This window comes from Vigna unguiculata, chromosome 1 (assembly GCF_004118075.2).
Source record: "Vigna unguiculata cultivar IT97K-499-35 chromosome 1, ASM411807v1, whole genome shotgun sequence".
In the NCBI taxonomy this organism is placed as follows: domain Eukaryota; kingdom Viridiplantae; phylum Streptophyta; class Magnoliopsida; order Fabales; family Fabaceae; genus Vigna; species Vigna unguiculata.
The window spans coordinates 10,526,948-10,540,071 of record NC_040279.1 but is presented as its reverse complement, the minus strand read 5'-3'; the positions used below and the strand labels follow the sequence as shown (position 1 = coordinate 10,540,071).

Below are 13,124 nucleotides of genomic sequence, written 5' to 3'. Positions count from 1 at the left end.
TTGGTGATTCACTTATATCATGGAAGAGTAAAAAACAAGATGTTACATCTCGATCATCCATAGAAGTTGAGTATCACGCCATGGCTTTGACTATTTGTGAGAGTGTTTGGCTGCGTTGGTTACTTGCAGATATGAGTGTCTATTTGAAAAATCCTAAGCCTCTACATTGTGACAATAAAAAAAAATTATTCAAATTGTTGCTCGCAACTCTATTTTTCATGAGCAAACCATGCATATTGAAACAGATTGTCATTTTACTCATCACCATCTTCAACTTGGCATTATATCTTTACCATTTGTTCATTCGGCTATACATATTGCAGATATATTTACCAAGCCGCACTTTGTTTTACGCTTTCGTTTTCTATTTAACAAACTCTCAATGCATTTAGTCGTAACATTGTGAGTTTGAGGAAAATGTTAGCATATATTTATGACTTTTAGAGTTAACTTTGTGTGTGAATATATAGCACACCTCTTGTAGCATTTTATACACACTCAATAATATACAATTTTCTTCTTATATTTTTCTTTTCTACATCTTTAACCTCTAAAGAGACTGTTACCTTTAAAATTTATTTCCTCTGAATCCCTTTGGTACCATAATAAGTAACTGTACAAAGTGATCTAATATTATTTGTTCACCTTGTAAAGCTAAAAGAAAACCAAATTGAAGAAAAGGAAAATCAATGTGTCACTTTTGGATCAAAAAGAAAAAGTGCAGCATAAGAACACTTACCGATGTACTTGACTACGAAGTGAACAACAACAACCCAACCAACACTAAAATGCCAAAATTTTTATTGACAGCAAACACAATGAAGTGAATGACTTGTTCTGAACCAAGCTCTCTCAAATAAACCAAGAACATTCAAATGGCGAAGGCAACAAAGCTTACGCCAGAAAAAAATAATCATAAAAATAAAAAAACAGTGAGACAAAATATATTTTTCATGGTGGGGTCAAAATCTTATCAAGACAGATGATTCTGTCCAGCACAATCTATTTCCTCTTTTTTTGTGGGACCCTTAAAGATTTGCTGTCACATAGCGTCTCTATATAACAACATCACCTCCAATCCCCTCTTAAGTCCACCTTCTCCTCTCTCAACCTCTCTTTTTTCTCCTTTTCCTATCTTCATTTTCACCCTCATTGTCCCTTCTTAACTCTTCATTAATTTACTTTTAGCTAGGTTTCAGGAACAACCTTAGAACCTCAGAGGGCTAGCACATTGTCTTGTTTTTCCTTAAGAACATGAAAGAGAGTGGCAGAAAACAAGGTACCATGTCGCCATGTGCAGCTTGCAAGCTTCTTCGAAGAAGGTGCACGAGGGATTGTGTGTTTGCTCCTTATTTTCCTGCTGATGAACCTCAGAAGTTTGGTAGTGTGCACAAGGTTTTCGGGGCTAGCAATGTCAACAAAATGCTACAGGTACAAATTCTTATGCACCTCTCCTTTCTCTATCATCGTATCCACGCATAAAATTTCTGGCGTTTTCGTCAAAATACGCTACTAGAATACTGTTTTAGGTCCATTTCAACTTTTTCTGTACATTGTATATCATGCAGAATTGTACAAAAGGATTTAACAAATATTTCCATAGTTAAATCACGGTTTTGGAATCGTACTGCTGGCTGCATTAGGTCACTTTTATACATAATTTCCTTTCATACTGCTGTCAGTTGAAAACGTGAATATATTTTATCAAATTGTTGAAAAGGTAAAAACAAACAAGGATTTTAATAATTTTACTCACACTGTATATTTGTCTTCTTTTAAGAATTATTTTTCCTTTGGATGAATGAATTAGTTAGTAAAATAGTATACATATGACAACTTCATCATGCGTATATCTTGTGTCTAGTTGCTTTTTAATTAAATTATTTTTCAAATCTAAAACATAATTAGTGAAATAGACTACCAAAGGTGTAACACTAATGTGCAAAACCACCTATATCTAATATACTAAGTAAAGGTTTATCCACATATGAGAAATCAAAAGAACCATATTAAATTAGCATCGAAAATCTAGATACATGGCATTTATCTGTGTCTGGTGAATCTATACTCAAATTATAGAATATATATATATATATATATATATATATATATATATATATATATATATATATATATATATATATATATGACGTCCTATCGACATATTTCTTTATAATTAACCTTAAATTATGGACAATATATTATTCTTTACGGAAGTGTCGTAGTTTTAGCTTTTATATACAGAGTGTTTTAGGTAATTAATTACCTAACCTTTTTACTGAAATTATCTAAATTTTGTTAACGTATTTTGGAGAGAGAAATTTAATTTGAAATAAAACTAATTCTTAGAAAGAATTGTGTTAGTCTTTTATGTTTGTTTCCCATGCCCTCGTCCTTTTTCATTTTCCCAGTCTTTATCCAAGTAGATTAGAAGTGGTTTATTAGATACATGGGTAGTGATATATAGCTATGTATATAATTTACCTATCAAAAAACAAAAATTGTAGGGATCATTCATTCACTCTATCGATAACAATCATACTGTGCTTTTTTCTTTCGTATTATTTGAAACAACCTTAAAAATAGATTAGTTTAAAATGATCCGTTTAAAATTAACATTCATTACAAACTTACTGTAACATACAGGTCTAGTTTATCGTAAAAAAAAAATTATATTAATTTTAGAAGTCATGCAACCGCCTCATAGAAGAGTGAGAGAACACAAACATCATACTTTAAACTCAACATGAACCAATTATTTCGCAAACCTTTTAGTTATTAGGTGAACGAAAAGTGATTGATTTTACGTCTAACAACTTGGCCTATAATTTCACTTTTGAAATGAAACTAACCCTAGTTCCTGAGTAACCAATTCTATTTTAACTGCCATCCTTTGAAACCGTACATTAAATTACTAAAACAACGTACCAGTTACCTCTCCATATGTTTCTATTTATTGAAGAGGTTGCCACAACTCAAATTTCTTAAATTAGAAGTAGTTGTCCAAGAACAGTGAAAAATTGTTTTGTTTCTCCCATATTTACTACCGTTATAGTGGTTAGTTACAGTTGAAGAAACCGTTTCCAATTCTCATTCTTTGTTAAAGTAAGTATTACTGTAGCAGTAACACCCACCAAAGTAAAAAAAAAAAACTTATGTAGCAGTGATTTTCTTTTATTGTAAAATGTTAGTTATTAATATATCTTTAACGATAGTCGAATTCACAATCTCTTTTACCTTCGCTTATAAATTCTTCAAACTAATTTTATATCTTTCGATGTTAGTGAAATTGAACTCACAAACACTATCTTTCAACTTTTACTATTAAGCTAATTTTGTAGTCCCAACTGATATGATTCCTTAATTAGCATTATAAAGAGGAGAGAGGATGAGATGTATATAAATTAGCTTTACCAGTTGAAGGCACAGTGAGTGTGAAGAGGATAAAGTGAAAAAGATGTTGCTAATTGCATCATTGCTGGTGGTTATATGTATCCCAATTTGTTGAGCATCTGTCTTTATGACCACCGCTAGGGCTTGGCTTTTGGTCTTGGACTCCTTGGGCAATGATAATTCCGTAAAAAAGAAAGTTTTAGTATGCTCATCTTTTCCTTTTGTCTCTAAAATCAGGGTTACATCGAAAGAGACATTAGAAATATATGTCCAAAAGTGATGTTGATTCCCCAGATAAAGATGTTTCAACCTGCCAATAAATTAATATTTCAACTGAATTATTTTGTAAGCATGATACCTTCATGACATGTTCACATATGTATATGCCTCATTAAAACAATCCATTGAGCATCATCACAAGAATGTATCATTAATCAACCTTCAATATTCATTTGTTTACCAATAAATAAACTTGCATGATTTGAAAGTCAAAATTTTACACCATTACCTTTTACTTGCCCTAATTCTAGCATACACAGTTGGCAAGAAAAAACAATTTCAGGGTTGCCCTTTTTGTTAAGAAGTATAATATTTGTATTTCAAAGTATTATGATTCTGATATCGTTACACATAATTAAGATTGTCTCTATAGTCAACTGTTTGATATTTTTCTTTTCCACTCCAAAGGAACGAACTTCAACGTGCACCTTATCATCCCTTTTTTGACAAAGCATTTGATCAGTTTTTACCCAAACAACCCCTTTGGTTTACATCATATCCCTCGATCACTACAAATTCAAAAAGCTAGTCCATGCATCTTTGGTCAAAAATTCACAAGCATATGGCCTCCCCTTGAAGATCATTTTTATATTTTTCCTAGTGATCTGTTTCGGTACGTAAAGGTTTTTGCCCTCAAATTTTATAACATTAACATGCGGACACACTAGTGCTAGCCACATATAAAACCTTTTCTTTTGCTGAATGGTCTAACTTCACTCTGAGAAAACAATCATTACCCTAAAAGTCACATACACGCCACATAACTAGCTATGAGATGTCATGTAATATGATAATTCACTTTACATAATTGAGATTTGATCATTTATATATTTCATATCACTCATGATATGTTTCTTCCTATTTAATTTCTTACACTATTTTTAATGTATATATAGTTGAATAAATAATATATAGAGACGGAAAAGTAAAGTTCGTCACGAAAACTAAATAAAATGTTAAATGTGTTGGATGATTACATTGATCTAATGGGTGGTAATTTTAGTAGAAAATTGATAAACATACACTTACATGTGGGGGTGCACCTATTATTACACTATCACATATTGGTTAAACTAGTTTAATATTTTGGTTAGATTAATATTATTGTTACTAAACTTCATATTTAAACCAATATATCAATTATAACACATCTAAACATCACATAACCATTAAAAGACCTTCTTAAACCCTATTATCATCACCATGAAAAACTAACTATCACTTAGTTATGATAGAGAGACACGACATCCTAGATTATTTTTCAAGATCACAAAACTTTGATTAAACCAATGCAATATTTTGTGTTAAATTGATAGAATGGTAGGTTAAAGTTTAAATAAGTAGTGTCAAGTTGTTATATGCAATTTTAGTGATATATATATCTATTAGCACTATTTATAATATTAATATTTATGAAAATTGGTAGGAATTACCGGAGCACCAAAGAAGTGATGCAGTAAGTTCAATGGTGTACGAAGCAAATGCAAGAGTGAGAGACCCTGTGTATGGATGTGTGGGAGCCATTTCTTCTCTCCAACAACAAGTTGATGAGCTCCAAACCCAATTGGCTCTGGCACAAGCAGAAGTTGTGCACATGAGAATGAGCCAATTCTCACCACCATCATCAGAACACCACCACCACCACCATCAAGCCTCCCTAGTGCCTCATGAACCCTCCAACTCATCATCGGAAAACATGTTACATTCCAGCAGGGTCTTGTCTTCACAAAGCAAGTCCCTTTTTGGCATGGACATGGTCGTTGACCAGACCATCATGGGGCAATCCTTGTGGTCGTACTAGATTGTTTCATGGCATGCATGCCTTCACTTTCTTCATTTTAAACCTGTTGTCATCATTACACTATCACGGGCTTGCTTTCTTGTCTGCCTCGTTACCACTTTTTTTCTGCTTTGTTTCCCTCACTATCATATATCTTTACCCTAGTCTCTTCTCATGACTGAAAAGACATCCATCTATCTCTCTGCATTACCAAGAGATGATGATGATGATTAGTTAGCCCCAGTGTAAATGTCTAAACTTGTAATTATGAGTAATCATATTATTAGTATTAAGTTGACTATACTTTTTCATCTCCTCTTCTTCACTATCTATCTCACCCTTTTCTTCCAAACATCATCATTTTGCTGTGCTTACGAGAAAATCAAAGTATAAAAACTATTGGTAAAGCTTGACGGGTCTTGCTACGATGAAGTAGCAGAGAAGTGTCGCGTGGGTTAGTCATTTGGGAAAATAATGTTGGATATATTAATATTTTAATTAACTTTATCAGGATAAATTTAATGAATTAAAATTTACTTGATCAATGGATGGAAGGAATGGTAGACAACCGTACAACTATAGATTTTGTAGATCTTGGTCTAAGAATTTTTTGTTAAAATATATCTTATAGTTGATGATGTAGTCTACTAGTATAGTATAGTATTAAATAATAGAAGGATTAACCCGTACGATGATGACTAAAAAAAAAAAACCCATATATCTCCATCTATGAGGTTAAGGTGCATTTCATTTCTGTGTCGTTATTGTTCATTTTCTTTATTGTTCTTGGTTTTCTCTACCGTTGTTCCTTTTCTTGCTCCTTGTCATACACACCTACACCAACTTTATGCATTTCAAATCTGAATTGGTGTATTTTTTTTCTCTAGATTTTTACCTTTTTTTTATAAAATGAGTGCGCTTTTTATGATTGTTTTTAATTATATGTTCGATTTTGAATTATATTTTGACATTGTACCTATTGTATCGGGTCCGAGGATGTGTCATCTTAGTAAAATATATTGTTTTATTTTTTTAAAATTCAAATTTTATGCCTTATGCCGTAAAATTTTGAAAACATACGTAAACCTAAAATTATGAATCTCAAAATAGTTTTGTATTTTATTTTTTTTTTAATTTGTAGAGGTAAATCTAAAAGGTCAGATACACTCTTATTTGTCCATTATCTAAAAGTCAATAGAAGAATGGTTAATTATGTTTTTAGTATCTAAAATATTGAGCGATTTTGATTTTCGCCCTTCCTTCAAAGTTTGGTCTATATAGGTCCCTCTCATTATAAAACTCATAGATTTAGTCCTCTTTTAGCGATGGCGTTAATTTTTTTTTAACATAGCTAATGGAGTGCCACGTCATGACCCCGTTTTAAGCCATGTTTAATGTTTGATTGGTAGGTGGAAAATAAAATGTCAGAACTAATAAAATGCATGAGTTAAATAAAGTGGCAGAAATAGGTTTTCTCATAATTAGAGAGAATACTCATTTGGTGAGGACGAAAAGGATTGCGCATTCGAGAACGAAGGGAGAATCACATTGTTGTCTTCACAAAAGGGACTACTGTTTTGTAGTGTAGCAACAAAAGCGAGGAAGAGAAATTTGGAGAACAAAGAAGGCATTGAAACATAGTGGTTTCATCTACAAAATCGTGATTTCTGCAAGTCAAGTTAGTTTGTAGAAGCAATTATTTTTTTTGCAATGTTTGGTTTTGTTGTTTGTTGAGTTCGTTTAGGGTATCATTTTTTTAGTTTCTGTCTTGATTTAAAATGTAGGGTTCGAAATAGGGTTCGATATAGCTTTTCATCATATTGGTAGGATTAAAATACGTTGGTGGGGAAATACATGTAGTTAAATAGATCGATCTTGATTTTTGGTCATTTTTGAAGCATTGGGTATCGTCAAAGAGTTCAAATATGGTTGTGATGTGAAACTTAGGTGGAAGAGTTCAAAACAAAGTCTATACAATAATCTAAGACTATTGAGTGATGATAAGGAAGCAATAAAGTTAGCTAACTTCGTAAAGGAGATTAAACAATAGGTTGATATATATGTTCAACATGTTCCTAGTTAACCTAAAATAGTTCACTTTATTGTTGATGGTGGAGTGGAGGAAGTCATGGGTTAAGAGGATGTGGTGGGTCAAGAGGAAGTTGTGGGTCAAGTTGCAGGACAAGAAGAGGTAGTGGAGGAAGAGCTGAATGAAGATGTTATGGAAGAACAGGCTGATCTCCCTAAAGAAGGTTTGAATGCGCATGAAGAAGAATTAGACCAAGTAATGGGAGATTTTAATGATTGATAATTGTGGGACTATTAAGGATGAAAAGGAAGGTTCAACTGTAGATAAACTAGATGAGAGTGAAGAAGAAAGGATTATAGGTGATGATGATGGCTTTAGGATGGACAATGAAAGGGTTGTACATGATCCATCACGTAGAAATTTTGGCCCTATTTTGGACAAGTGGAAAACATTCAAACAAAATTCAAGTAGAGTGATGAATAAAATAAACGTTGGTGATGGGTCATTTGTTACTAACGAAGAAGTTTGAGTGCATGAGATAAATGAAGAATACAATAGTGATGTTTTGGATTCTGATGTGGATACTGATAAGGGTGTTATCAATGTTGGACAGAAATTTCCAAAGTACAGACCTGAAGATATTAAAATTTATATTGGGGGTGGAGATTTGTCCTTTGAAGGATGTTAAGTGTGCACTAATGGAGCATTATGTTCTAAATAGTAAGGAAGTTAAATTTGTGAGGAATGATTAGAAGAGAGTGATGGTTGTCTGTGAAAAGAAATGTGGCTTTTTAATTATGGTGAGCAAGGTTGGAGGTAGGCATACCTTTAGGGTTAAGACACTTATTGGGCATCATAGTTGTTGAAGGGTATTTAGATTCCTGTGTGGATAAGGGATGCTAAGTTTGAAGTCACTCAGGGGTTCACAAAGGAGAAGTTTGTTGTTAATCTAACTAACAATAGTTGCAGTTGTTATTTTTGGGATTTGGTGGGCATACCTTATAGACATGTTGTGGCTTCAATTTATTATAAGATAGAAAACCCTGAGGATTATGTTCAATCATATTACAAGAGATATGCTTGTCAGGCTTGCTATGGGCCTCAAATTACCTCAATCAAAGGATAATAGGCCTAAAAGAAATCAACCAGAATTATTCCTACCCATTTATAAAACACCCCTTGGGAGGCCTAAGAAGCTACAAACAAGGGAAGTTGATGAATATGTTAGTCATTCAAAACTTTCAAAGAAAAATATTATGATGAAAGGTAGTAGGTGTAATCAATATGGACATAATATAGAAGTTTTAGAAAAGGGGATGAGAGCTAGAAAGGTATGATATCATCTTCAAATTTTTTTCAAGTTTTTTAATGGATACAACACTGAATAATATTTTCATACCCAATTGATAGGCTAACACACAAAGGAGAAGCACTACAACTACAACTATGAGTGGATGTAGCAACATTGTTGAACCATCAAACTAAAGCTCGGTTAGAAGTGGGAGATCCACTCCCATGGTTGCACCCAACAACAAAAAACCAACAACAATAAGAACACACACAAGAAGCACTGGTGCACAATTTTTAGGGTCTCAAGCAAGTGGTGCCATAGCCTCTACATAACCCACGTGAAATTGAATATAGTAGTTGTCTTTTTTTTTGGCCTTTATTTAACACTTTTGCAATATCTAAGCACTTTTGTGCCCCAGTAATGGAACACAACACTAGTGGACATAGTTATGGTGGACCTTTTTTTTGTCATGGAGCACTACTTTGGGACCAGATTATTGTATTGAATTAATCTTTATGGACCACTTCCATGATGCACAATATTTTATTGAATTGAATGTTATAGACATTTTTGTATACTATATTTTATTTTACTTTATTTCAAATAATTATTTGCTATATAAGAAAAGTAAGATTTATGCCTCCTCCATTGTCCTCTTTGCTTTGTAATAGCTAAATTTGTTGTTCTTGGAAACTTGATAGTGGAAGAAGAAAACTTGGGAATTCTTCCCAAAAATGAGTGTCCACCATTATAAAGTAAGGTGTGAGTTTGATGATAATTTATTAAAACGTACATTTTGAAGAGCATTGAGTTTGCGATTCATTATTTATTTCTTACCAAGGAAAAATACCTATATCTGAGAGGAACATGTTTATTTTTCACATACAGTGAGTATAAAGTACCACATGTTTATTTTTCGCATTATGAGGAACTAGAGATAAAGTACCATATGTTTAATACACCTTAAATGGATACAAGTCAAATCTTTAATACATATAACCAAATGTTTAATACATAACATCTTCATCTTCTCAAATGGATAATTCATATAACTAACAAACCAAAGTACCATATGTTTGGTACATCATTGATTCAAGTCAAAAGTATCATATTACTTTGCATTAATAAATATTACAATATTAATTACAATTAATCTTTACCAATAACATTACAAAAAATAAAATTGTTAGGGCCCACGATACACCACATAAAATAAGCATAACTTTTTCAACTTTTCTCTATTATTGTAGTTTCCTCTTCAATTTATCAATTTTCTTCATCCACTACAGTACAACTTTATCATTTTCAAATGAAACTTCATCTTCTTCTATTTTGTTTCTACATTACCTTCAATTTCATATTCTCCTTAATCAACACATTCAAATTATTTACAATGTGAATTTGTCTGCAATAGAAAGTACAAACCATATTGACACCAAATCATACTTCAATATAAATCACGCAATTTTTTATTTACTGACCAATTTCTACATCTCCAAAATAATCTTCCTTTGTTCTTCAAAGTTGTTGCCTTCAATAGCAACAATCTTTCTCCATACTCACCCTTCATTAGCACATAGATATATGAATTTGCTTACTAATCTTCCCTAATATTAACTCGCGAAAGTCAACAAAGTTCCTAACCACTGCTCCTATAGCTGAATGCAAATTTATAGGGTCAAGTTATATCACAATATCAACTCAAACACAATGGCTTTACCAAATTCTTCAAGTTACATCATGTTATACATGTTAAACATAAATTTAAAGAGTTTAATAATCAATGTGGCTTAAAACGGGGTCATGATGTGGCACTTCGTTAGCCACGTCAAAAAACAATTAACGTCGTTGCTAAAGGAGGACTAAATCCATGAGTTTTATAATGAAAGGGACCTAGATAGATCAAACTTTGAAGGAGGGACAAAAACCAAAATCGCTCAATACTTAAGAAACCAATAACATAATTAAACCATAGAAAAAATTGTTGGTTGAAAATTGAAGTAGATTTGGAACTCTCTCCAAATCAACATTAAAGAAAATGAGGATGTCACTATTGGACTTAAGGAAGAAATCAAGTAAAGCATCCTAGAAAAGAAATTTAAGTTGGTTTTGATGATATTGTTGATGAAGATGGTGGTAAAGATGTATTTTTTTGGTAAAGTTTTCATTGCATGTGTGTTATCTTACACAACGTAATTATTAAGTTATTGCACATAATTTAATACATAGCTTATTTTCTTAAAATATTAAAGTATTTTTTGAAAAAAGGTTTATTATAAATTAATCAATTAAGCATTTAGATGATTGACTAATTTGTGCTTTATATGTTATCAAAAACATAGTAATTGGTTAATAGGTTTTCATATCGATTAAAATATTATATCACTAAAACAAATATTTTTCCCTCTCTTTAAATTAATTGATTAACAATTATAATAATTGACTATTTTAAATGTTGACAATTAAATATGCATTTCTCTTAATGAATAGTTTAACAAAGAAAATGCCAACTAATATGTTTATGAGTGATTTCTAGAAAAGATAAAGAATAGTTTAACTCAATAAATGGTGTCATTTGTTTAAAAGAATATTAATATTTCACTATATCTCGTTTCTCTTCATATAATTGGCTACAAACTTAGCATAATCACTAACATGTTAAGAGCTTTTCAACCAATTTTAAATACACAATTTGAGTAATTCATCTCAGTAATTTTCACTAACTCATTCATCACTCTCTTTTTTCCAAAAATTTTCAAAAAATGATTTGTGTTAGAGCTATGGAAGCACGTGTTAATGTTTCTTTGAAATACTCTGGTGTTATTTTCTTATTCTTCTAATTTTTGAATTTGTGGGTTAATCTCACTTGATTCATCTTGAATTTTCAAGGGTTGAATTTTTCCTTTTGAAAGGGTTTCAAGAGTTGTGTTATATCTTACTATTGTAATCTAGGGGTTGAACTATATCCTCTTGATTATGTTTAGGCATTGAAATGTTGTCTCTCTATCTTGTATGTGATTCTCATGTTAGTGTGCCTATAAAAGCTCAAAAATAATGCAAATCGATTGTTTAAAAGTTAAAAATGAAGATTGTTTGTAGCATTAGTTTGATATCAACCAATATAAAATTCTTGTGTAATCTTTCTATGAAAACTTGGAAAGAACAAGAAGGGAGGTTTGAATTTCATTTTTAATTTATTTTTTACACTTTTTACAAATATCATTTCATAGGAAATATTTGGATGATAGTTTTATTTATTAAATAATTAGTTAATAGTAGTTTCATTTTATGCAATGTAACAAATACAACTTTAGCACTTAATTGATTCATTTGTTTAAAATGTTTTCTGTAAGACCCGAGAAAATTAAATAGTTATTTAAATAATTATTTAATTATGGCGGGTAATAGAAACATTTAAAGCAATTAATGTGAGGAACTATGATGTGGAAAAGTATTAGCTCAAGTGGTTGAGAGTGCTTTATTGTGTGTGAGGACTTGGGTTTGAGTCCTATGTGTACCACTTGGGTGTTATTTAAATTATGCGTTTTGTGCGTGTTTATATATTGAATGTGTGGGGTGATGATAAATTCCTAGAATTGTAGGAGTTATCATGAAATCTGGATTGGTTGAATGGTTTGGCCTAGGTTTGGTATATGCATGAGTGTGGGTTCAAACCTTGTTGAGAACTAAATAATTTTTTTTGCCAATTTTTCCTTTGGCATGAATGTGAAAAGGTTTGGAAAACCTAGTAGCCAAGAAGGCAGCCGTGAGTGCAGGAAAAAAATACACTGTGAGGGATATTGAGTAGACATTAACACACACTTTTTATTGTAATTTTCGTTTTAAAGGTTAAGTAAAATTAAGGGTGGAATGAATTAGAGTGAGAGAGGATAATTAAGGGATTAAGGGTCTGAGACAGAGGAGTGCATACGGAATCACAGACTTTTGGGCTATTGGCACGAATTGCAGAGGAGAATTTGGAGTGGGAAACAATTGTGGAAGCGTGAGGCAAGAGCAAGGGTGAGTTTGAATTAAAAGTCACGTTTAATCCGTGTTTAGAGCGAGGATCAGAGGTAAGGGGAGTTGTCTTTGATGTTTTAGATATATGTATATTGTGTTGTGCCTTGTTTGATTGAAACTGCACCATTTGCCATCTGTTTCTGCATTGTTTGATCAAGTTTCTGGGATTTTTCCAGAAACCGCCTGGCGGTTCAATCCCTACAGCCAGGCGGCTCATCAGTGGCGTGTGACTGTTCTTGTTTTGGTTGAATCGCCTGGCGGCGATGGGTCTCTGCCAGGCGACGCGATGCTGGTTGCGTTTTTTTTGTTGGGGGTGTTTTGACGTTGTTCGT

General features: G+C 32.2%; 1 protein-coding gene across 1 annotated transcript; it reads left to right on the top strand.

Annotated features, from left to right (window-relative positions):
- The first annotated feature begins 1,075 nt into the window (after positions 1-1,075).
- Positions 1,076-5,763, top strand: LOC114170289 (LOB domain-containing protein 4-like). Its single transcript, XM_028055788.1, has 2 exons — positions 1,076-1,431; positions 5,099-5,763. The coding sequence occupies exons 1-2, from the start codon at positions 1,255-1,257 to the stop codon at positions 5,471-5,473; spliced, it is 552 nt and encodes a 183-aa protein (XP_027911589.1). The 5' UTR covers positions 1,076-1,254; the 3' UTR covers positions 5,474-5,763.
- The last annotated feature ends 7,361 nt before the right edge of the window (positions 5,764-13,124 follow it).